Source organism: Giraffa tippelskirchi, chromosome 9, assembly GCF_054371585.1.
Source record: "Giraffa tippelskirchi isolate mGirTip1 chromosome 9, T2T-mGirTip1v1.2.pri, whole genome shotgun sequence".
Classification (NCBI taxonomy): domain Eukaryota; kingdom Metazoa; phylum Chordata; class Mammalia; order Artiodactyla; family Giraffidae; genus Giraffa; species Giraffa tippelskirchi.
The window spans coordinates 10,555,334-10,581,328 of NC_137283.1; the positions used below are offsets into that span (position 1 = coordinate 10,555,334).

At 46.3% G+C, this 25,995-nt stretch overlaps 1 protein-coding gene across 9 annotated transcripts in view; it reads left to right on the plus strand.

The window, feature by feature from the left end:
• The window catches only part of ITGA9 (integrin subunit alpha 9), a 435,888-nt gene that overhangs the window by 66,495 nt on the left and 343,398 nt on the right, over window positions 1–25,995 (plus strand). For all 9 annotated transcript variants that reach the window (XR_014064603.1, XM_081527242.1, XM_081527243.1 and 6 more), the window contains 6 exons: window positions 1,463–1,600; window positions 4,337–4,442; window positions 5,550–5,644; window positions 9,765–9,855; window positions 12,410–12,455; window positions 20,921–21,075. Coding sequence is in view for 8 of the 9 variants with exons in the window: in XM_081527242.1 (XP_081383368.1) it covers window positions 1,463–1,600; window positions 4,337–4,442; window positions 5,550–5,644; window positions 9,765–9,855; window positions 12,410–12,455; window positions 20,921–21,075 (631 nt within the window). In the remaining variant the exon portion in view is untranslated. The remainder of the gene's footprint in view (window positions 1–1,462; window positions 1,601–4,336; window positions 4,443–5,549; window positions 5,645–9,764; window positions 9,856–12,409; window positions 12,456–20,920; window positions 21,076–25,995) is intronic.

Sequence of the window (25,995 nt, forward strand, 5' to 3'; positions counted from 1 at the left end):
AAAATGCTTGTTCATGTCTGTAAAGCCAGAGCCCTTTTACTTGAAAACATTTATTTTAAAAGGATAGCTTTTTTTTGTTTTAATTAGAAACAGAGGTCACAGCCCTTGGAAAGGACACAGCCTACAAAAATTTTCATTTGGTCTTCATGGTATGTTGATTTATTATTTTCTAATACGAATTAGTTGTCAGCATTTTAAAAATAGGCAATTCAAATAAAATTTCAGAGCTTTGGTTTCTCCCAAAGAATGAGACAGTCGGCCTTTTCTGGGTCCCCTAGCTGGAAGTTGCTCCTCTCCCTGGTCCCGCGGACTCTGGTTTGCTGCAGTCTCCACCACCCTCTGTTGTTTCTGAGACAGATGAGCCGAGTGTCACTTGTCACCTGTCAGCGTGCCTGTGCTATCATTTGCTTTTCTCTTACACCTGTTATATCACCTGCCTGGATCCCATTGGCTTTTACGTTTGAGACCCGTGATTTAAAATACCAGATCCTGAGTCAGAGAAAGACAGATATTGCATTATCTCACGTATATGTGGAATCTAAAAAAAGTGATGCAAGTGAACTTGTTTACGAAATAGAAACAGACTCATTGAATTAGAAAACAAACGTAGGTTACTGGAGGGGGAGGGGGAGAGGGGTAAATTGGGAGTTTGAGATTAACATATGCACACTACTATGTATCAGATAGACAAACAACAAGGACCTGCTGTATATATAGCACAGGGAACTATATTCAGTATCTTGTAATGACCTGTAATGGGAAAGAATCTGAATAATCCATCACTGAATCACTTTGCTGTACACCTGAAACTAAACACTGTATGTCAACTATACCTCAATTTAAAAAATGGTAAAAAAAATAATAATAACAGCTACTGGATAGAGCTATGGTTAAAGCAGTATAAGCTGGCTGTATTCCCCCATTCATCAAATAATCTTATGAGTTGTTCGTTCTTCTATTACTTCAGCTCACGCCTTCCTAGCCAGTCTTCAGTTCTACCCAGGACTGGGTGAGGGTAATCTGTTTCTCATGTAACAATTTATTTTCATGCCTGCCTTCTGTTGTGAAATTCCATTTTCCTAACTTGCTTGGCCTTGTCAAATGTCTGATATATAAGGTACTTTTGTTATGGTTGTAACCTATGTCTGCAGCCTTAGCTTGCATCTGTAAAAGCGGTACCTCATTCTCTAGGGATTGGTCCATTCGTTTCCCCTTTGGTGGGGCTCCAAGTCAGTGGCACGGGTCTCACATTGACTGGGGTCCCCACACGGCTGCCAGGAGGCGTGGGGAGTGGGGATCTCACTGTTGCCCAAGCATTCTTGCTTCCAGGGCAACACAGCTGGCACAGCCTCTGAGGGGCTCAGGAGCAGATGTTTGTCAGGCTGGGGGGCTAGAGGAAGGCAGGGGCCCCGTATGTGAGGGCGGACACTGAACGCTTTGTTGCAACTTGACTTGGTTGCAGATGGGCTCTTACTTCGGCTCCTCCTTATGCGCAGTTGACCTGAACACAGACGGCCTCTCTGACCTGTTGGTGGGGGCCCCCATGTTTTCTGAGATCAGGGACGAAGGGCAGGTCACCGTCTACATCAACAAAGGAAACGTGAGTACAGAGCTGGGCAACATGTGGACGGGGTGAGGGAAAGAGACAATGGCCTGAGGAGTAGTGACTGAGACCCATCACCCAGAGGAGGTGAACAGACTTGCTTCCTACCTTCAAAAAGCTCCGTGTTTCATCTATGGAAAGTTATATGCAGTGTGATGACTGCAAACTTACAGGGGTCCAGAAATATCCACATGACTAGCATTGAGTACTCCTCGTGTACCAGGAGCTGTTTCTCTTGCTTCTGTGAATGATCTCAATGACATGTGCACATGGTATCAGTGAGTCCCCGTTTTTCAGGTGAAAAAACTGAGGCTCAGATAGGTTAAGTCACCTGCCCCAAATCACACAGGTAAAAAGCAGTGGGGCTGAGATTTGAAACGTAGGCAAACTGACTGTGGAGTTAGCATGCCTCATCTCTAGGTTATGCCACCTCCCTGGGAGTATGTACACAGAGAAGCCTTCTCAGAGGACATGGTGGCTGGAAGGAACCTTGAAGAAGAATAGGAGTTAGACAGGTGGGAGTGGGCTGGGAGCTGGGCAAAGTAGATTGAGGTGTCAGGCAGTGGGACCACAGTTCAGCATGGTGGGACTTGAAGGGGGGGTTAGGTGGGGAGCAGCACAGTGGCCACGGGCTGTAGTCACAATGTCCCTTAATCTGCAGAACTGTGAAAAGAACATGGTTTGTTCAGAAAGATGTCTCTGCAGCACAGTGAAGGGTGGGTGGGGGCAGAAGCTCAGGGACTACAGTTCATCCGTGGGAGCAAGAGACCAAAGAGAAAGCAGAATCTTTTCAGGATCTAGAAGAAAGAGTATTCAACACGAGGGAAATGGTTCAATGAACAAATCCTGTGACCACCAGCCTTTTAGCTAACTTGAGAAAATGCTTATGAGATAATCAGTGCCAAAGCAGAATAAAAACTGCATATACAATTAACCTTTAAAAATATACAAAATACATAAAGTTAGTAACAGATCTCTCTGGGTGGTGGTGCTTGGATAGATATTTAGTTTTATCTTTATACAAATAGTGAGAATGTAATTCTTTCGTAATCAAAAAAGTTAGTAAAAGTATACTTTTAAGCTGTGACCAAGATGTTAGTTAAGTTATCCTCATTGGGAGGGGGTGGTGGTATTTAGCTATAGCTAGGTGGGCAGATGCCAGAAAGAAAGGGAAGTTATTTAAAGAGGAGCCGGGGGATGTTAGAGCCTTGGACTTTCTTAGATGTTTGCAAGCTCTTTGGGAAGATGCCCCCTGGTACCTGTTGCAATGGCACCTGCTTCTGTACCAACCTTCCAGGAAGGGAAACAGAGCAGGCAAGGGGAGAAGTGAAGTAGTCATTACAGAGATGAGAACAGTCAGCATTCAGTGGCTGCCAGCCACTGTGTATGCAGGAGACTGACTTGGTGTTTGCACGGTGTTAATTTGTCAGGCAATAAGGTGACCAGCCTAACAGCCCCAGGGCATGGAATCTATGAGCAGGATCATTCCCCAGACCTTCTGCAGGCATATGGCACCCACACAGCCTATGGCCAACCAATGTTTCTTAATGCCTTGGTATTACCAAAGTGCCAGGGTATTCTTATTTCTGTTGAACTTCATCCTATGTGATGAAAGATTTCAGGGCAGTGTGGAGCAGTGGGAAAAATGGTGACTTGCCCTTGAATGTTGGTACTCCCACTTACACACATAGCCTGTGTGACCTGGACAGCAGCTCAGTTTGCTCATCTGTGAAGGGGGCAGAGTCGTTAAGGTCTTGCGTATACAGTCACTGTGTGATTTAAATGAGGATGTGAAGATACAGTGCCTGGTGCATGCCAGCAATCAGTGTTTCTCCTCTTCACCACACTGATGGGAGGAAATCAGCGCATATTTGTGTTGTGGGTGGGGGTTTCACTGACTTAAGAAATCATCACATCTTTATTTTTTGAAAGGTGTTTGTATATAATGGAAAAAGAGATTTAGTCATAACAAAAGCTTTGGGATGGCTTGTGGGATGGCATGGGTCTGAGTGCCTCTACCCAGGAGTGGGGGTAGACGTTCTTGTGCCTCAAAACATTAGATTGTGTATTAACACTCTGACGGTCACGTGTCAATGATTTGGGGGCAGAGTGGGTGTGGCTTTGACTGCCACCGTCACCACTGACCCCGCCCTCCATTGGTTGGTGTTTGCTCAAGAAACACAAGCCAGATATGAAAATGGGCACAGTTTTGTGTCCTGTTATCACTGCTTTCACCCCTTAACCAAGAAGTACTGGGTGTCAGTTTTTCTGAACCATGAGTCCCTCTGTCAAGATCACTAATACATGCATCCTGTGAAACAGCTTTATAAACTTGTACCAAAGGCACAGAAGATCAGAAATGAAAATATGTATTCCTTTAAAACAACTTTGGGGCTATTGTGGGGAGAGGAGACCTTGGGGACAGGCAGGTAGGTAGGTAAATAGGTTGGTGGAGAGTGTTAGGACAGGGAGGGGTTTAGTCACTGGCCAACAGTGTGTCTCTAAAATGTGTCTCAGGTGATCAGAGACCCCCATGGTGCCCAGGTGGAAGGGGCTCCTTTCACCCGTGGGTTGGGGGGAAGTTTGGGTTCCTGGGATTCTGCCCAGGTGTTTCCTGTGCATGGGTGTGCAGCGGGGGAGGGAAGCATTCCCAGCTCTGTTTTTTCATTCTTTTTTTGGTTGTTCGGTTTGTTTTTGTTTTGTTTTCCGTTTTCCCTCCATCCTGTTTCCCAGGGAGTCCTGGAGGAGCAGCTGACCCTGAGCGGAGATGGTGCCTACAACGCACACTTTGGGGAGAGCATCGCCAGCCTGGGTGATCTGGATGATGACGGGTTCCCAGGTCAGTGAGCTGGCTTCTGTCCTCTTAACTGGCCCTGCTGTGGGCGCTCCAGGATCTACCTGCCGGAGGGAAGGCCCGTCCATGTACTCGAGGCAGAGAATACCTGTGAGACCATGTTTTCCATGTAGACACAGGGCTGAGCCCTGACTCTGGTGGAGTTTTGCTTCTGTGAAGCCCCTCTGCATCAGCCCAGTGCATAGGGGCTTCTGTGGCGGCCAAGTCTGAACCAGCTTCCTCTCGCCACAAAGCCCTTCTTGTTTCTGAGCCCCTGATGCTCCAGGATGCTCTGAGAGCACACGGGACTGACTGAATGTGTAAGTTTTGGGAGGGGTGGAGGTGTGTATGCACGACCTCTAGTTCTCTTTGGCCTGAAGTTCTATTTTGGTCTGTTCAGTACTTCCTCCCATCGCTGTATGTGCCAGGTTCAGACACCAGAACTGGTGGCAGCCACATCACTGGTGGGGAGGGCTGAGGCAGAAGGTGGAAGATGGGCCTCAGGCCGGGCATCCAGGCTCCTTTGAAACCATAATTCCACTGGCTGTAGAAGGCTTCATTCAGATATTGGGGACCTCTGCTTGAGGTTGGGTGGGTGATGCCCCTCACCCTTGACTTCCCATCTACAGACACATGACTTTTGTTAGCAAACTGAAGAAAGGGAGAAAGATCTCAGTTTTGTCCCAGGGGTTGTCAGTTTGTTAGAGTAACACAGAGTTTTTTTTGTTAGTGACTACCATTTTATATAATTCCTTTACCCAAGGATAGAGTTGACTTTCTCAGCTATGCAGTAACCATTGTCTATGGAACTCTCTTCTCTGATGGACAGAAGTTAGGGTGGGTGGTTGATATTCACATTCTTTTATTGCACAAGTTAATAATTTATCCTGTGAAGATGCGGTAGAAATTGTTCTGGTACTAAACTCTTCTCAGCTTCTGTAATTGTCTTTCTGCTTTTTTTTTTTTTTCTGTTGCTAAGAGATCGTGTGCCTAGTTTAATGCCTGAACAAGTAACAATCAGGAACTTTCTAGACATCTTGCGGGAATTAGAGAATCCACTCTTACATTATTCCACATGGTGTTTCTAACCCAGAGCTGCTTTTCTTCCCCCAGATGTGGCCATTGGCGCACCCAAGGAGGATGACTTTTCAGGAGCAGTGTACATCTATCACGGTGATGCCAGGGGAATGGTCCCTCAGTATTCCATGGTAATTGGTCAGAATGTCTTGGTTGCTGTTCATACATTCATTCTACAGACACATACAACACACAACATTGTTCCTGCCTTTACCTTCACCCCCTCCAGTGAAGGACGCAAACCATCGGTACTGCTTGTTAAATCTGAACATATTTATAGATTCCCACGTTTGCTCATATCTAGGGAGGCATTCTGCCTATAGAAGATAATACCCAAATTCTTAGCCAGAGTTAGAGTGGTTTATGGAAGAAGAGGAAACTTGCTTTTTCTGGTTACTGCTTTGTCAACCATCTATGCTGAGTCAACGGATTATCCTGTAAAATATAACCTAGAAAGACAATGGTCCATGGAGGAGGGATCTGAAAGCTGTCACAGGGCTGTTGTCACAACTGGCATTAAAACTGTCAAAGCCCTGGCCTCGTTCCCCTGGACTTGGGAACGTGGAAGTGGTGAGTTCTGTTTTTTTTGCTTGAAGTTCAATCTTGCTGATGGTATCAAGCCTAGCCCCTGGGAAAAAAGGAAGTCACTTTCTGGACAGAAGCATGATCAGGATGTTTGTGGATGTCTGTGTGTAGAGTGGCACAGGCCTGGGTTCTTCTCCTAGCCGGTCAGCAACAGAAAGGAACTGAGCACATGTCGAGAAATTTCCAATCAGCCCATACTGATTTACTGAACATTTATTACTTTCTCGCCACCTTCTACTCAAGCTGACACTTCTTGTCACCGAGAAACTTGCCTTGAATATTGTGAAGGAAACAAAACTCTGAACTGAGTCCTGTTCTTATAAAATGTTCTGTAAAATGAAATAGGAAGTATCGAAAACTGTCCATGTATGAAAGTCTCTAGGTTGGAAAGGGCTTTACAAGTGGATTTTAAGGGGCAGCACCTACATGTTAAGTTCAGTGTGTACATTCCTAATTGTGCTTCCTGCAGCAGATAAGAGTCAGCTGATTGAGGGTCAAGGGCTGGTTGGTTGGCTGCCAGTTGAGCCCAGGTTCCCTCTCCTGGGCCTCCTGCTTGGCTCTGTGATTCCTGCAAGAGGCAGATGCCGAGGGAGGTGCTGGTGAGAGCAGGGACGCTTCCTGAGTGCCTCCTCTGCTGTCTTACCTTCAGTCCTCATCACAGCCGTGTGACATGGGCACCTTTGTCATCCACCTTTCGTGTATGAGGTGACTCCAGCCCAGGGAGGTAAATTGACCTGCTCATCGTCACCAGCTAGGAAGTAGCAACTTGGCCACTGAGATTTTGCCAGTCTGACTCCCAACCCTCTTATTGCAACCACTGCCCTCGACTCTACATCAGAAAAAGGAACACTGAGGGAATCTCCGTTGGAAAACAGAATTAGGGAAGCTTATTTTGCTGGGAGGCATGTTTACTCTGAGGGGCCTTCATCTACATGGACCATCCTCTGTGCATTAGAAATGAGTAAATCCGACTCTTTGCGACCCCATGGACTGTAGCCTACCAGGCTCCTCCGTCCATGGAATTTTCCAGGCAAGAGTACTGGAGTGGGTTGCCATTGCCTTCTCCAGGGGATCTTCCTGACCCAGGGATCGAACCAGGGTCTCCTGCATTGCAGGCAGACGCTTTACCATCTGAGCCACCAATGATTAGGGTGAGAAATGAGTAATGGTGGGAATAAACTAGGGGATTCAGCCGATGCAGCAGGAGGAAGAGGGTTCCGGGAAATGTGGCGGCCACATCCGTCCCCAGGGGCTGCTCTGTTCTGGGTCAGGGGGCTCTGTTCCCACTGTCACAAGCTGCAAGTCATCCAGGGAGTAGCCATCCTTGGGCAGCCATCGAGGTCACTCTCCACGCTTCCTCCGGGAAGCTTGTTGCCGGACCTGGGAAGCTAATTGCAGAGAGAGGCGATTATAAGTTGAGAGACCCCACTTCCCCTCCTCCCGAGGCCCTCCCGTGTTTTGTGGTGTTGCTGGGAGGGATCCCTGCAGACAACTGAAGTATACATTTTGTGGTCAGCGCGGATTGTCTTTATAGGAAGCAGGGATCAGCAGCTGGATCCGTCCTGCCTTTGTCAGCACGCAGCCTGGCTCGTTAGCTCCAACAAAGAGAAGTGGTTTGGGGCTCTTTAAAAAAAAAAAAAAGAAAAGAAGCAACCGGTGATTACACGTTTCCAAGCTCCTAATGTATATGTGATAAGTTTTGTGATTTTAAAAGAAGAAAAAAATCCTTTAATGCCAGATTCTCCAGGGCCCAGGCCTGGACAGAACGGGCATTGTGTGGGTAAACTAGAGGAGGAAATCAGAAACAAGTCTGGGCAAGGGGATCGCTTTTCTTTGGCCCAGATTGGTGTTATTTCTGCTGGATACATTGTGAGATCGGGGTCTGAAGTTCTTCCATATTACTCTGTAACTTATTCCTCTTCCTCGAGTTTACCATGAAAAGTGTTGATTTTAAGATCCTCATGTGCCTTTCTCAATTTGAGAGCCCCCCGGGCATGTCCCAGCGGCCCCTGTGATCTCTCTCCTGCCATCAGGACACCGCATGTAAACCTGGTGAAGCGGAGGTTTCCCAAGGCTCCTGGTTTTCATTTAGAGTTATTAGCACCAAGCGGACTTATCTTCCTGGCTTTATGACATAATGGCCTGCAGATGTCTGTGGGATAATTTAAGCCTGCATCGCCACCCCCAAAAAGACCACCCCTTCACTCGTCCCCGCTTGTCCCAGCCACAGCATACCTCAGAAATGCAAACTCAGGGCAAGCTGCTGCTCATGTCGATGGACCTCAGAGTGAGATGCTCCGCTTCAAAATGTGGCTTTTAGGAAACACACAGATGCATATCCATGTTTGCTTAGACGGAGCCACAGGGGAATGTAGGTCTCTGTCTGTTAGCAAGATACGTTTCTACAGTGTTTCCTACAGTGCTCTGATTTTTACTTTAATGCACACTTCCTGTTGGATGGTTTCACTGGGGTGGCAGGAGGAGGGTTATTTGCAATTATTAGCTGCTGGGGAAGTCCCTGCTGTCTCATATGTAGGTCCTATAGAAAACCCCCCTCCGCATACTTGTGACTTCTTTGCAGGAAGGAACAGGATAAGGCAAGAAAGTCCCAAGTGAGCACCGGGTATGTGTACACCTGGTTTTGACATGGAGGCTGCTGTGTGGCATGAATACAAAGCATTTCTCTTACCATCCACAACGAGGGCCTTGGGAGGGAAGCCTCACCAGGGAGACTGTTTAGAGAAAGGGGAGAAAGAACAGGTCAGATCCCAGAACATGGCACTTTGCTGATTCTGGAAGTTTGGCATCTTTGTGTGGAGCTGTGCCACATGAGCATGGTGTGTGACAAAGGCTGGTGTACAATAAATATTCTTGAACCAGTACAGCATGTGTTGTGTTAGCACAGGTTGGACGTGACAAAGGAGGTAAGCACAGATGCTGGTGTGGCCTGCTGGCAGAAGAGCTGTCAATGCTGAATGGTTGGTTGAAGGCTGCCTTTCAGGGCAGCTTCAGCTGATTTTTTTTTTTTTTTTTTTCGAATTTCCTTCACTTTACAGAAGATTCAGGACCATGGAGTTTTAGATGTACTAGGTAGAGCTGTTTCATCCTGTCTGTGATGCTCAGGAGCCTCTACATCTTCTGGTTGGCTTGATGGAGAGGTGGTTTCCACGTGGTCATCTTTTCTAGGTAGATGTGTTGATTCCTGTCCACCTAGGACCGGGCTCACGTGTGCATCTTAGGAGTGTTCCATGTTTAGTACATTTTTAGGTAGAGAGATGTGAGGAAAATGTGTTCTGAGGATTCCAGCCAGCTATACCTGTATAAAAACAAAACAGAGCTTCCCTTAGAAATGGCAGTTGAGCTTAATCCATTTGGAGCTTCATTCAATACATCAAAACACGAGCACACTCATCTAGGTGGTTTCATTAGCACCGAGCTTAGAAAAAGTTGTAAGTGGCGACATTTGACTCAGGCAAGTACTAATAAAGGAGTGTGGGGTCTTCTACTGCCTGCTAAAGCCCCCGATCAAATTCAGACTACAATTTTTTTTTTCTTTGACCAACTTCAAGACCAAGTGTCTGAGAGAAGCTGGGCTGAAGTAGTCACGGGTTCTTATTTGTGACTGTGCTGCTTCCGGTGGCTCAGTCTCCCTATTATCTGTTGCAGAAGCTGTCGGGGAGGAAGATAAGTCCGGTGCTGCGGATGTTTGGCCAGTCCATATCGGGGGGCATTGACATGGATGGAAATAGTTATCCTGGTAAGCTATTTTTCTTGAAAGGCACATGAGATAAGCCAAGATAACCAGTCTGGTAAGTGTGGTCACATCTATTAGGCTTAGAAAAATTCACACAGTAGAACAGGGTGTTTTACTTGGTGTTTGCTTTTTAAGATGAAAGTAGTGTTTTAAAATTAATTTTTTTTCCCCCACTTTAAAAGGATCTACTCTGAAGGGTTTAAGCACCAGGAGGGTGGATTTTTGTAGTGATTTCCATGGCGGCAAGTCTTTCTGATGAAGACAAAAAGCCCTCTCCATGTTCAGAATATAAGGAGTGAAACCTCGTGTTTTCCTTAATATTTGAGCATATTTGGAGGTGTCTTCCTCTTGATAGGGGAGAAGGAGCGCCACCCGCCCCACCCCAAACACACACACACAAGACAAGTATTGAAAGAAACACTTGGAGCAGGAAGAAAACCATGTCCTTCCCCTGACACACAAGACAGATCTTTGCCATTCAAGGCTGGCTGGCTTGTCTTCGGGGTTAATTAATGCCTTGTGGTGGTTGAGGCTAATTGAATAAAAATGTACGATTTCAAACCCCAATCCTCAGTCATATCTGGTTTAGGTGAAATTGACAGGGCAATGGAATAGTGGTCCCTTTGCTGTTTGAAGGGGATGGAATAGGCAAGGTGAGGAAGCAAAGAGAAGATGTGAAAAAAAATCCCAAATGGTGGAATTTAGAAAAAAAGTCCCTGAAACTATGGGTTATCATGCTAGCTTGAGAAAATGTTTCTTTCCATTTAAAATGCCTCAGAAGAAACTGTGAAAATGAATGAAGTTCTGTACAGGGTACTGAATTTCAGAGTTTCCCTCAGACGGGAGTTTTGATCATCCTTGTAAATCTATGGAGCCAGGAGGAATAGGAACAGAAAAGGGTCAGTATTGAGGTCTCTTTCCCTCATAGCTCAGTTGGTAAAGAATCCACCTGCAGTGCGGGAGACCTGAGTTCGATCCCTGGGATGGAAAGATCCCCTGGAGAAGGGAAAGGCTACCCACTCCAGAATTCTGGCTTGGAGAATTCCATGGACTCTGTCGTCCATGGGGTTACAAAGAGTCGCGCACGACTGAGCGACTTTCACTTTCACTTTTTCACTTTTCCCTGTAGACCCTCCTAGGTCTTTTTATGTTTGAGAAAGCGGTTCTTATTCTGGGCAATTTATGGCTGTCCATTGGTTTAGCAATACTGTCCTTTGCTTCCCTGTGCGATGTGCATTATAAAGTTACCCCCATAGGTAGGTAGAGATACAGGTGTCTCCCCTTTTTACAGATAAGGATGCTGAGCCTCAGAGAACTTAGGGTGCCAGAGACCACACTGTAGTGTGAAAGAGAACTCAGGCTGCTTCTCTGTATTTGCACAGTGAGCAGATGTGGTCACACTTCACAGCATATGTGAATTTCTTACCTTGCAGTTTTTCATAAGAGAAATGGCAAGTGCATCAGATTCTTTTATGTTGAAATATCCAGGCAATTAAAAAAAGACTGTTAGAAAATAGCAAAATTAACAAGCACACCCAAGTGCAGGGATTTTAGCAGTCCTGCAGTCCATGGATACGCTCTTCGTTTTTCCTAATTGAGGGCATTTGTAGATATAGGGATTCAGATGCTCTTGGGTTAAGATGCTTGGTTATGGAAGTAGTCATGGGGACTGCAGGGCTGAAGGGTTTTATTATACTTGAGGGGAGAAAAGGCAGAGAACTGTTGGATAAATGAACAGTTCCTAAATTAAAATTATTCAGGAATAAACATTACCAACTAACACTTGTCTTGATTTATAGTTGGCCAAGTATTTTCATGAGCTTTCTGATTTTAATATCTGATTTAATGTGTTTAATAATTATTATATTGAGCAAGTATGTAATAAATGTGTTCTGATTTAAATATTACGAAATGCTGTCAGCTTTTTTTTTTTTTTTTTTGCTGTCAGCTTTTGAAGAAGACATTGGGGATCGTTATCTCCATTGTGCAGACAAGGACACAGAGAGTCTCTGTGGTCACGTAGAGTGAGGGGTGGAATGGAGACAGTTCTCATGTTCTGCAGAACCTAGAGCTTCTCCCAGGAGTCATTTAATTCCAAGTGTCTTCCCTCTGAATCCCTGATGTCCAAAAGAAATAATGTGAGCCACTTATGTAATTTAAATCATTCTAGTAGCCACATAAAAAATGATATGAAAAGAAACAGATGAAGTTAATTGTAATAATGTTTTATTTAGCCCCGTGTATCAACATATCATGTCAGCATACAATCAATACAAAAGATTTTTATTAGTGAAATAGTTGATAGTTTTTAGTACCAAGTCTTTGAAATCAATTTCTGTCTTACACGTATGTCTCAGTGCAGGCCAGAACCCTTTGGGGTCTCAGCCGCCACACCTGGAGATGGGCTGCCATACACGGCAGTGTGGCTCTAGCTCTTCCAGAGCCATTACAAGCCCCTGCCCTTGAGACTGGCCTCCATAACTGTGGAGCACCTTGACAGCGGGTGGGTGAGATGGGCTTCAGCAAGATTCTAAATCTGTAAACTTGTGGTTTTCAGATGTAACTGTTGGAGCCTTCATGTCGGACAGTGTGGTTCTCCTAAGGTGAGATGCTTATATCTTTCTTTTTGGTTCTCTGTGGGTGAGGGATGGAATATGGTTGGGGGGAAGTATAGGGGATTTATTTATCATCAGTCAGCAATCACTCGGCCCTGTTCCTTGCATGCAGAGGTGCTTGGTAATTGCAAATGCTACCTTTGTTTCCCTATTCTTGTTATTCCTGTATCCCAGGGTTTCCGGCTGCTGGGCCTTGAGTGGCTTAGGTTTGTGAGGATAACACTTGGAGCTTCTAGGCAGAGGTTTCTGCCTTTTGCCATGAACAACCCTTTCCGTGGATGTGCTATACATAAACTGTCATTTCCCATGGGAGCCATGATACTGCCCTGTCCCATCTGTTCATCCCTACCTACAGCCTTCATCTCCACTTCCCCACCTCCTAGTCCCCAGCCCCCCAGGGACTGGGAGCCTCCTGCCCCCTCACTCTTTGGTGACAGCAGAGGGTGAGGGATTTGAGTTCACTGTGAAGCCCATGCTGTCTGGATCCCTCCTGCAAAGGCCAGTGGGCTGCCGTCCCACCCACGAACCCTCTCCAAGTATTTCTGTCTGTATGAGTCAGAGGAGGCAGAATTACACTTTGGAGTGGGAGCCAACTCTTAGGTTTTGTTAACAACCTGATTGCAGAACTTTCTAAAATAGGCTAGTAGGATCTTAGAGCTGGAAGGGATCCCAGAGGCCATGGAGTTCCACACCCTGGATTCCTCTCATTCAGCAGGGCCTTTCTCTTGAGTCTCTACCTCAGGGCTACACAGCCTCCTCTGGAAGGAGGGACTGCCTCAGGTGGGGGCTTAGGAACTTCTAAGGGAACCAGTTAACTCCAGGTAATGAAAAACACCAAGTTGTTCAAGTTACTTGCCTTGCACACACTTATTGACAAAGGCTATTTGCAGGCTTTCTCAAATGGGCATAGCCAGAATTGTCTTTCAGAAAATCCATGGATAATTTACATTTTCAAGATTGAGTGTAAAATTCCTGAGCCAGAACTGACTCGGTTACTCCAGAGATTCTGATACTTTTAAAATCTACTACTTCTTTATTGAGTACTGCAATGGGCAGAGAATTGTGGGGAAACATAATATTTAAGGCATTGTTCATTCTGAATCAAGGGGATTAGTTAGACCAAGCCATAAATATATCACAAAACATCATCAGTATAATACAATATGTGATAGGTGCTATGTGAACAGTGTAGATAATACATATTCTAAAGATTTGGAAAAGATGATAACTACCCTAAGAATGGTCAAAACAGAGACTTGGATTATATTTTCTTATTAGATACCTAGCCTTAAGGGCCTTTAGCTTTCAAGTTTTTTCTTTTTCATTTTTTCCTTCTTTAACTCCTGAGAGTTAATTTAAGATGGCCAATCATGTTGGAAAGAAATGAATAAATTTAATATGGCTTCCTCCCCACCCCCCAAATATTATGTTGTTGAAGAGGCAGAATAGCTTTGAGGTTGAGAGTGTAAACTCTGGGGCCAGGTGGCCTGGGTTCAGACCCTAACTCTGCCCTTACGAGGTGAGTTTCCCGAGCAAAGCTGGTAACCTCTGTTTCAGGATAGTCACCTGTTAAAAAGGCAATAGTGCTCACCTCACTGAATATCATAAGTTTTTATGAGAGCTCAATGAGCTGGAACAGTGCCTGGTTTAAGTGCTCAATTTTATGCTTGTACTCAGTCATGTGTTACTCTTTGTGACCCTTGGAGCTTGCCAGGCTCCTCTGTTCATGGGATTCTCCAGGCAAGAATACTGGAGTGGGTTGCCATTTCCTCCTCCAGGGGGATGGATCCTTTACTTTCCATAGCGTTGGATTTCTCCTTTATCACCCCATTCTCTGTGTTGGCATTTTCTCAGGTGGAACAGCTTTCATGGCTACAGATGGTTGTGGTTGGACTTGAGAGGCTAAGGCTCCAGCTGGTGGCCTCACAAAGTCATTTTCCCTCTGCTCACTCTTCTGAGCTGTGTGCTCTGACTTCTCAGGATTGCCCTTGAATAAAACACATTCCCCAGCTGCTGTTAGTGGAAACCAGGCTCTCTCCAAAGCAGGAGCTTCTGGCTTAAGGCATATCTCATAGGTTCTGCTTTTTCATCATCCTTGTATTTTGTAAGCTTGCAGCCGTGAGCTCCAACCCAGAGGGGCTTTTCTTGTTCTGCCCTCTTTTGTGAGGGACAACGCTCCCCAGGGATTTCCTCACACATAGGTGTAAATGTAAAGCAAGGCAGTTCACATGGATGGGAGACCCAGACCCTAGCCTAGCATGGAGGGTAGAATCGGATGAGGTTGATGAACTCTAACAGGGACAGATGTAGAGTCCACAGAGGAGAACATCTGGGAGCATTTGGAGAGAGGAGACTTTAGGACCAGAGCCGGGATCACTGGCTCAGACAAGGAGGTCCGCAGACGGCCGTGACAACCATGGCAGGAGTGCCTAGGGGTCCCGAGCTCACGGTAACCCATTCCCTCATTCATCTGCCCCTGTGCATTGACCTGTTGAGATGCAGCTGGGTGTCAGATTTGGGTGTACTTCATTGTTGTTTAGTGGCCAAGTCGTGTCTTAACTCTTTGCAGTCTCATGGACTGCAGCACACCAGGCTTCCCTGTTCTTCGCTATCTCGTGGACAAAGTTCATGTCCATTGAATCAGTGATGCCATCCAACCATCTCATCCTCTGTTGCCACCTTCTTCTCTTGCCCTCAATCTTTCCCAGCATCAGGGTCTTTTCCAGCGAGTCAGCTGTTTGCATCAGGTGGCCGAAACTATTGGAGCTTCGGCTTCAGCATCAGTCTTTCCCATGAGTATTCAGGGTTGATTTCCTTTAATATTGACTGGTTTGATCTTTTTGAATCGAACCTGCGTCTCCTGCATTGGCAGGAAGACTCTCTACCACTGAGCCACTAGGGAAGCGCTGGGTGTACTATGGAGAGCAACTAACACAGTTAATAATAAGACAACTGTCATTTGATAAGCGCCTACCCTGTGCCAGGCACTGTCTAAGCCCTGGTGTGTGGTAACTCCTCGCTCTTGTTGCTTTTTGTATTGCGGTGTAATCTGCATACAATTTAGGCAAGTACTTGATGAGTCTTGCCCAGTGTGTACACCTGTGTGACTTCTACCCCCATCAAGATGAAGAGCATTTCTGTCACTCCAAGAAGTGTCCTCTTTCCTCTCTCTAGTCATACCCCTCTCCTGATAGACAACCACTCTTCTGATTTCTTTCCCCCTAGATCAGTTCTAGAATTTCATATAAATGGAACTAGACTGGGTGCACTCTTTGGTTCCTGGCTTTTTTCACTCAGCGTGGTGTTTTTGAGCTGCCGCTGTATTGTATGTTGTGCAGTGGTTTCCCCGGTGCTGAGTGGTGTTCCATGGACTGAATAGACTGCAATTGTTCATCTTTTTCTGGAAGAATATATTTGAACTCTTTTTAAAAATTTTTGTTTTTGGCCACACTTCTCAGCTTATGGGATTTTAGTTCCTCAACTAGGGATCGAACCCATGTCCTTGGCAGTGAGAGTGTGAAGTACTAACAACTGGACCATCAGGGCTTCCCCTGCGTTTTAACTCTTAGTCTTCTTAACAACTCCATGACAGAGATATTGCGATTAGGAGCCTCATTTTAGGGGTGAGGAAACCAAATGACCTGGAGGTTTTATCAATTTACAAAGGAGGCGATTCTAGGTTGTGGTAAATGCTGTGAGGACAAGAGAGCAGGGTTACACTGTCAGAGGATGCCCATGTCATGCTCAGTAGAGGCCAAGTAGGGTGAGGTCTGAGTCTGGTTGCAGGTGGCAGTGAGAGGTCAGTGGCACCCTTGCTGTGGCAGGTCTAGAGAAGTGAGGGGCCAAAGTCAGATGGCTGTGGGTGGGTGAGAGGAGGAGAAGCAAGAAAACAGTAAATCTTACCTTCTTTCCAGAAGCTTGACTGCAGAGGGGGAAGTGGGAATGGCAGTGGTTCAGAGGGTGTTTGGACGGTGGAATTAAAGGGACCCTCAGCTTCACCCGCATCTGTATGAGCCTCACCCTGACCCCCTTCCTTTCTTGGGGCCTGGAGAAGTTGAAGAGATAGAAGGGAGGAGGGGAGGTGAAGGAGGGATCAGGGAGGTGAGGAAGGGAGTGTCTTGTGTCCGGACTGTGGGTGGGGACTGGGCTCAGTGCAGGATTCAGTTTGCCATGTGGATGAGGGTGACCACCTCAGGTCTCTTCCAGGAGTATGAGGGGCTCAGGGTGAGCAGGGAAGGTTCCAGAGATGAGGTGGGGCCCCTCCGAGAGGGAGGAGCAGGCAAGAGGGATCGCCCAGTGCGTCCAAGGGACCAGGCAGGTTGGCACCCTTTGATGAGGTGCTGCATGTGGCCGAGCAGCAGTGAGCTGGGAGTCTGGAAACTCTGGCTGGTGAAGCTAAGTGGGCATCCCAGGCATGACTTTGCCGACAGGCAAGTAGGGATAGACTTGGGGTTACCTTAGGGTCTTAGAGGGACCAGAAAATGGAGGAGGGCCAGGAAACCATGCCTGTGTATGCATGTACCACACACACACAGACAAACACCATACATACACATACACACACACACACCACACTCACATACTACACACACACCCCCGACACTTAAACACACCACACACATCACACACACACCACACACACACACTCACACACACCATACACACACACCACACTTACACACACCATACACAGCATGCCTGTTCTGTTCTAAGGGGGAGAGTCAAGAGCCATGTAGGTTAGGAATGCTTTGGGCTGCAGTTAAGAGAAAACCTTTTTGAGGTTGGCTTTCAACTACGTAGATGTGAATTGGGCCTCCCCTGTGGCTCAGTTGGTAAAGAATCCACGTGCAATGCAAGAGACCTGGGTTCGATCCCTGGGTTGGGAAGATCTCCTGAAGAAGGGAAAGGCTACCCACTCCAGTATTCTTACCTGGAGAATTCCATGGACTGTATAGTCCACGGGGTCACAAAGAGTCAGACACGACTGAGTAACTTTCAGTTTAAGACGTGACTTAGCTCCCTGGAGTAATGAATTCCTTTGGGGATGGTTAGTGGTCTCACACCTTCACCAGGGTGTGGGCTCTTTATCTCTCCTCCCGTCTCTGCCATGCAAGGAGCACTGACCCAACGAGAGGCCAGGGTCACTGGAGTAACATCGTGTCTCAGGGCATCCTGACCAGGTTTATTATCTACCTGGAAGTGAAATATCATGATCAAATTAGATATCAGAATTTAAACTGTCTGAGAACCATCAGAAAGAAGTATTCTATGGATTAAAGAAGATGTGGTGTGTATGCATGTACACACACACACACACACACACACATTATGGCATATTACTCAACTGTAGGAATGAGTGAAGGAATGCCATTTACCACAATAAGGATGGACCTAGAGATGATCATACTCAGTGATCATACACAGACAGAAAAAGACAAATCTCATATGATATCATTTACAGGTGAAATCTATAAAATGATACAAATGAACTTATTTACAAAACAGAAATAGAAAACAAACTTATGATTACCAAAGGGGAAAGGTGGGGGAAGGGATAAATTAGAAGTTTGGGGTTAACATATACACACTGATAGATATAAAATAGAAAGCAGTGAGAAACTGGGAACTGGGAACTCTACTCAATATCTTATAATAATCTATAAGGGAAAAGAAGCTGAAAAAGATTAGACACATGTATATATGTTTAACTGAATCACTTTATACCTGAAACCAACCCAACGTTGTAAATCAACTATACTTCAATTTAAAAAAAAACATTCCAGCCACCAGCTTCTTTTCAAGTCTCAATGCATCTGCGGTGTTGCCCTTGGGTGCCCCTCTGCTTTCATCTCAGCCCATGAAACCCAGTCTCCCGCCCCCACCAGGGTGTGGGCTGGCCCAGCTCTGCCCTCAGGAAGTTTGTTCTCTGGGATTAGCTCAAGAGGGCAGGTCTGATGTTAGGGTGACAGGCTCCTGGTATTATGCCATGGAAGGTTGGAGGAAGTGATCAGAGAAGCTTATGAAAGATTTCTGGGCTTTTCCTGGTCCTGAAACAATACTTGGAGTTGAAACAAAAAGGTTTAGGGGAACTGATATGACGGATGTTGGAGGGAGAGGTGCTTGTGAAGGTCCCAGCCTGTCATTTCAAAGGATTCTGTTTTTTTTTTTTTCTTTTAACAACCCTCATTGAAGTCCTTTTGTCCGTACTGCTCACTTCTGCTTCCTGCTCACCTCACCTTCCTCTGCCAGGCTCTGTCCCAGGAGGAGGAAGCAGACATTTCCCCAGCGAGGGGCCCTGGGATGGTGGGAGGGGCTGGGCTGCTTCTGCACAATGACCTGGCAGGACATGTGCTAGGCAGGTGGAGTCTCACAGAGTGGACACCAGCTCTGCTGGTACCCCTGTCTGTTTGATGAAACTTTGGCCCCTCCTTTAGTTTTCGATTCCTTGGACTAGAGAGGTTTCATTTAAGAAGGGTTGTTGCTGTAAATTTTTATCGGAATATAGTTGATTTACAATGTTACGTTAGTTTCAGGTATACAACAAAGTGAATCAGTGATACATATACATTTATCTACTCTTTTTAAAATGTTTTTCCCATGTAAGTCATTATAGAGTATTGAGTAAAGTTTCCCTGTGCTATGTAGTTAATTAAGTCTTTGCTAAGTCACTTCAGTTGTGTCCGACTCTGTGCGACCCCATAGATGGCAGCCCACCAGGCCCCTCTGTCACTGGGATTCTCCAGGCAAGAACACTGGAGTGGGTTGCCATTTCCTTCTCCAGTGCATGAAAGTGAAAAGTGAAAGTGAAGTCGCTCAGCCGTTTCCGACTCTTAGCGACTCCATGGACTGTAGCCTATCAGGCTCCTCCATCCATGGCATTCTCCAGGCAAGAATACTGGAGTGGGTTGCCATTTCCTTCTCCAGTTAAGTCTTTAGTAGTTATCTTTTTTATATGTGGTAGTGTGTTTATGTCAGTTTCAATCTCCCAATTTATCTTTTTGCCCTCTTATCCTCTGGTAACCATAAGTTTGTTTTCTATGTCTGTGACTCTCTATTTTGTAAATGAGTTCATTTAACAAGAGTTTTTGAACACGTACTTACTAGGGAATATCAGGATGAATTCAGCAGGATCCCAGCCCTTGGAGGGCCTGTAGGCTGATGGGATGAATTTGGACATGGACGGTGGCCTTAGTAGGTGAGGTGAGGTGTGGACACAGAGAAGGAAGAAATTCAAGTGCTGGGGTGCTAAGGAGCACTTGAGCATCTTGTAAGGATGAACCCAGAGGAAGTTGGAAACCAGATATTGGGTTTCCAGGCACTGCCGTTGTCTGACTTCCGTTAGACTTGCAGCTGGGTCTGCCCGTAGTTCCTTTCTACTTGTCACAATTGTTCTTCTCTTAACCCACATCTCAAGGCAGTGCTGGCGGTAGTGAAATTCCCTAACTCCATCTGGGCCATGCAGTTCCTTGCTTCCTTTCTTCTTCGAGGTTTTCCTTAATGCTTTCTTTTCTCCGAGTTGGTGTTGGTCCTGGCTCCCATCTGTCTTGTCCCCCTGGGCGCTCTTTGCGGGATCATTGAATACAAGTGAGGTCATTGTTCTCAAGCTGCTAAAGCCCCTTAATCTTGTTGTATCACCCCAGCGGTGTGAAGGCTGAGGCTCCTTGGGGGTAAAAGGGTCTCTTTGTGAGGCCTGGAGGGGAGAAGGTTAAGCCACAGTTTAGGTGAATCTTCCCTCAGCAGATGTTTGCAACCAGAGCAGAATGGTGTGATTCACTCCCTGCTTCTAATAGGGGGCCCCTGGGGAGTCCCCCGGAAGGCCAGCAATGATGTCGTCCATCCATCAAGCATTGGGGGGTGGTCCTTGTCGGTGATAGGAGTGTGCATGTTTATTGGGTTTCACTTGGTACAGCTATTAGGCAGGGTGATTTCTTCAGCTCCGAAGTGCTTTTCTGTTACCAGCTGGGACCCCATTCATCAAGGTCTTTTAGAAAAAGTACTTAATTAATTGATGGGAGTAAACGAAGAAGGAAGGTTTCTGGATGGGACTTTGCAGTTCATGACAGTAATGGCAGTAAATGCGCTGGGGGATTCCTGCTGTTTCTTGAGTCACGGCATCCCCCTGTAGGGACACCTCTTAAATCTGTTCCTATCTTCCTAATAAAATGGAAATCAAAAGTTAATTGGTGAAATTTTAAAATAATCTCCCAACATCTGGTGGTTCATTTATAGCTTCAACCAGATGTGTTTTATTAACAACTAGCTGGCCTTTATTATTGGGAAGATAACTGTTCATTTATTGGGAAATAAGCTGAGACACCAGAGAATAGGATTTACAGAGCACCCTGGCCATTTTCTCTCACTCAGGCTGTTTCATACTTTGCTTAGATGCTGGGCTGAAGCCCTAGGATTTGTCCTGTTGGCTTAGTTATCATTTGGTTCCTCTTGACCTGTAGGGCGAGACCCGTCATCACAGTGGATGTCTCCATCTTCCTCCCCGCCTCCATCAACATCACGGCGCCTCAGTGTCATGACGGCCAGCAGCCTGTGAACTGCCTGAACGTCACCGCCTGCTTTAGCTTCCATGGCAAACACGTTCCAGGAGAAATAGGTAACATACAAGACCAAGTCAGGGCTCCGCATAGCCATCTTAACTGGAGTGGGCTTGTGGGATCATGGGCAACCAGGAGCTGTTCTGGAGTTCCCTCCTGAAGTGCAACCTGGCTGGGTTTACAGGCAGCGGGTCCACAGGCTAGATGCCCTTTTCCCTGAGGTTCCCCCTCTGCTCTTCTTACCATTATTTTCTGAATTCAGTGCAACCTCCAGCTCTCAGAAAAATAATGTTTGACTCTAAGTATCCTTTTTCCAAATGTCCTTGGACCATACTGAAACCTCACTGGGCCACAGGTAGGACAGATGGTGGGTCTTGTGGACATGCAGTGGGTAGCCTGGCCCTTCCAAAACATTCCATGTAGTTAGAAAAAAAGTAGTGGGACTTTGGTGGCTCTCCCTTGAGCTTGCAGCACCGGCCAGATGTTGAGGGCTCATGCTCTTTACTGTGCAATCAGAGACACAGGATGAGTGGTGACATAAGCATGCTGAGTTATACAAAGGTTCAGGCTTCCAAAAGGCAGGGAGCTGCCTTTGTTAGCTTCAGATGATGGAGAGGAGGCAGGTAAACTCTGGCCACTGGCAGCCGTCCCTGCCATTTCTCTAACAAGGGGAGGTCGACTTGCTGGCTTAGTTCCGAGACTGGGTCAAGCCCTGGAACAAGATAGGATCATTGTGGGTTAGAATTCAGAGTGTGTGCTCACCTGAAGGAAGTGAATCTGGAACAGTTGTGCAGATTAAGAAGTCTTTTGTTTTTACTTGAAAGGCTGATGGAATAAAAGAAAGGAGAGCTCCAAGGAAATGAAAAAAAAATTTAAAAAACCCCACAGCACCACCATTAAGGACCTGGATTCTTTGACTTTCTTAGACATTTTTAATGTCATGCGTGTCTCCTGTCCCTACTTACATGTAGTTCTTGGACAAACAGTATCAGCATCCCCTAGGAGTTTGTTAGACGTGCAGAATTACAGGCCCTGTTCTAGACTCTGAACCAGAATCTGCATTCAATAAGATCCCCACAGGATGCTGGTACACTTTTAAGTTTGAAATGCTCTGCTCTGGAGTGCATGGGTGTGGGAACCCAGACACACAGAACACATGTGCATGCACTAGTCAGTTTCTCAGCTGCATCTTGAATGCTCTTATAGATACCAATATGCTAATCCTTCTAGGCCAGGGGTCCCCAAACTCTGGGATCTAATGCCGGATGACCTGACGTGGAGCTGATGTAATAATAATAATAGAAATAAACTGCACAAAAGATGTAATTCTCTTGAATCATCCCCAAACCATTTCCCCTACCCCAGTTCATGTAAAAATTATCTTCCATGAAATTGGCCCCTGGTGCCAAAAGCTTGGAGACTGCTGTTCTAGTTTGTTTCATTGACATTTCTCTTGATCTTCAGGTGGATTGAATAAACTCAGCAATGAAATCTTGTATTTTTTTTATGGATTTTTGAAAAAGAACTCAGAAATTTCAAAATTGAATATGAATTTACTGTGAACTTGGAACTTGGGTAGTGAGAGAGAACTAACAAACTTTTTGTGTGCAAATCCAGTGAGAAAAAGATAACTTGGTCCAGATCATACAGCTCTTGGTGAAGCCAAAAGTTGAATTCTGGTCTGATGATACTATTGCTTTCCAAAAACAATTTCCTACCACCTCCCTAATTGTTTAAGGCACCATAGTCTCTAGGAAAAAAAATGGTCTGATGGTCTTGGGACTCATATATCCATTGCCTAATTAGATGGTATGTCCTTTATCAAATATCAACTCGTGATGTAGTTGGACTCCATTAAAAAGCATTTAAAAAGAATTGTTGAGTTGATGATTACTTCTGGTGTATTTAAAAATAAGCAGAGCTATTCTATTATAGAACTCTTAAGAAAAGCAAGCAGTTAATAGTTCATGTGTGTGTTCATTTGTCAAATATTTATTGTGTGCCTGCATGAGCCAGCCGTGTCCTCATGGAGCTTTTAATGGGAATTAGAAAGAGTTTCTATTTTGATCCTGAAGCTGCATACACAGTTTTCAAACTCATTAACCACATCACTGTGGTGGGGAAAATGGAGGTAAGTTGGTAAGAGCAGGAACAGAGGAAAAGAAACCAAAATGCAAGTTTGGAGCAAGAGTGATTTCAGAGCATATGACATAAGTGCGAGAGCAAACTCTAATTTGTAGATTCAGGGGCTGAGCCTGGAGGAGATGTGGGTGTTTTCTCATGCTGCCCCCAGCAAGTGTCTCCTTCTGGGGCTCTAGTCATTGACCCCAGTCATTGGGGCTCCTTTCATAGACCCCAGTCATTGGGGCCCTTTTCATTGACCCCGGTCATTGGGGCCCCTTTCGTTGACTCCAGTCATTGGTGCTTCGTTCATAGACCTCAGTCATGGGGCTCCTTTCATAGACCCCGGTCACTGGAACTCCTTTCATAGACCCTGGTCACCTGAGCCTCTTTTAGTGACCCTGGTCATCAGGGCCTCTTTCAGTGATCTCCAAGCAGAATTATAATGCAGGTCTGGGCTAGTCATGGCCCTTCAGTGGTGGAGGATGATGAAAGAGACAGGCTGTTGGATGACATCCAGCACTGCCCCCAGGGGCAGAAACCTGGCTAAGGTCCGCTTTAGGGTGTGGGGCATTGAGCAGGCGCTCCTCCCCTAGTGTTACATGTCACTTCCTTACTCTCCATCTGCCACATGGGGTCGTTGATGAAATCCAATATCTCTTGACAGTCTAAGGGGATGTTTGTACACATTTATTTAAGAGTCAGGCTTAAAGAGGTTGGTAACTGGAGAATTTGGGTATTTGCAGAGCAATACAGGAAGTTATCTATCCTTGGCATTTTCTGTCCCTTTCCCTGGCATTCAGGGAAATGAGCGATAGCTTAGTTTTTGCAGTAAAGGGAGAAATGTAGAAATCTGACCCTAAATGAGCTGGCAGTGGAATTTAGAAGGTTTGAGGAGGGAACAATGGGAAGCCATGATGGGGGAGCTGAAGTAGCCATGTGGATACAGATGTGGGTAGAGTTCTCCGTAGAAGCATCCCCAGGGTTCTGCACCATCAGGAAGATCAGGTCCCTGGTTTCCAGATGCAGGAAAGATGGGGATACCTTCAGTGCACAGACATCCTCTGCTCTCCTCCCAGCCCAGTGGCTGGTGCTGGCCAGCTCAGTGTCATCGCCCAGGCCTCTGCTTTGGGAACCCAGGGCTGGAACTCTGGTTACAAGCCTTCCTCACTCTCATTGCTGGAGGAAGATGCAAGAACATGTTAGTGGTGGTTTTGGCCGTGGCGTGCTTGGCAAGAGGGCATCTTCCAGTCACCTCTGAATGTCTGCATATCCAGAGCAGAGTTTGTCAGCAGAACGGCTGTGTTTGGACAGGACAGCCTGGGCAGTACAATAAGGAGGTGACCAGTGGTGTGCTCGGCACTTCTGAACAGTTGTCAGAAGTGGTATATGTCTGCTGGCATCTTCAGCTGTGGGACCACCCCGAGAATGTTCTGAGGGGACTGTAAGCAGTTGACTATAGTCATCTCTTTAGCTTTTTCTCTCCCATGGGACCTGGTGGAGTTCAGGCATACACACAGAGAAGGGGCTCCGTTTGCCTCTTCATTTTCTGTGTTGTAGTGGAAAACCCACAGCTCCCAGTTGGGGACAGGACATTCAGGGCCAGCTGATGACTCAAGCCACTAGAGGGGCCACTGTGGCTTCTGGTGGTACTATGGGAAATAGAGTGGTTCTCTGTAGGAGTGACTCTGCCTTGGCCCCCATGACAGTCTAGCAAAGTCCATCCAGGAGAACGGAAACCACACCAGTTATTTTAACAGAGAGAATTTAACACTGGGAATCAGTTAAGCTGGTCATGGAGGATCTGGTAGTAACTGCAGGAAGCTGCCTGTAGGTCTGTGTGAGGGATCTTAAAGGTGGTTCCTGACCAGCCACAACAGCAGCACATGAAATCTTGTCAGAAGTGTGAATTCTGTGTGATTCAGAAACTCTGAGAGTAAGGCCCAGCAACCTAGGTTTTAACAAACCTGCAACTGGCTTGGATGTGAGACCCTCTGGTCAAGGACAACAAAGGGAAAATATTATATGTAGGGTAGACCACTTGCTTGGGGTCATCAGAACCTGTAAGCTTGGAGAAGGGACCTTACTGACCTGGCATCTAGACCTTGGAGGTGGGGACACTGGGTGGTGCCATTGGTATATCTCAGGGTTGCAGTGAGGCTGGCACTAGGGTTCGGCGGGTGGTGGTGGGCGTGGGGGAAGAAATGAGAATTAACTGCTGTTGGAAGCAGCTGCATGGAAAACGGTTGCTGGGTTAAGCTGATGAGAAAGTCCCTTCCCCTCCTGCAGCCTTGCAGCCCCCCTCAAGCTCTCCATCTTGGCAGGGCCTCCCAGAGAGCCACAGGCAGGGCAGAAATGAGGTTTGCAGAGTCCTTGCCCCAGCCGAGCAGAGCAACGGCTTCCTAAACCCATCACAGGGAGTCACTGAAACTCCTGTGTGGCTCATTCAGTCAACAGATAGTTATTAAGTTCTAAGAAGTGCCAGACCATGTGCTTGGGTGGAACGGACCAGGCAAGGTCTTTGCCCTCATGGAGCGTGTGTGGCTGGTCCAGTGCAGTCCTGCGCTGCAGACACCATGCCCAATTTAGGCAGCCCCCAGAACACAATTATAATATTTCATCAAGCCATTTAATACAAGAGTTCAGCCCATCTCGGGTCTTACTAATCTTCATTCTTGGCCTGGGGAGCAGTGTGAGGCTCCTGGGAGCCTCCTGGCTGCCATAAGCAAGACAGGTGATGGTGTCCCTAAGAGGCCTCTGCTCCTTACTTGCGGACCAAGCCTGTACCTAACTTGCTGGCCAGGCTGAAGCCTAAACGCACTTGTCAATCCTCGGAGGCTGAGACTCAAGCAGGCAAT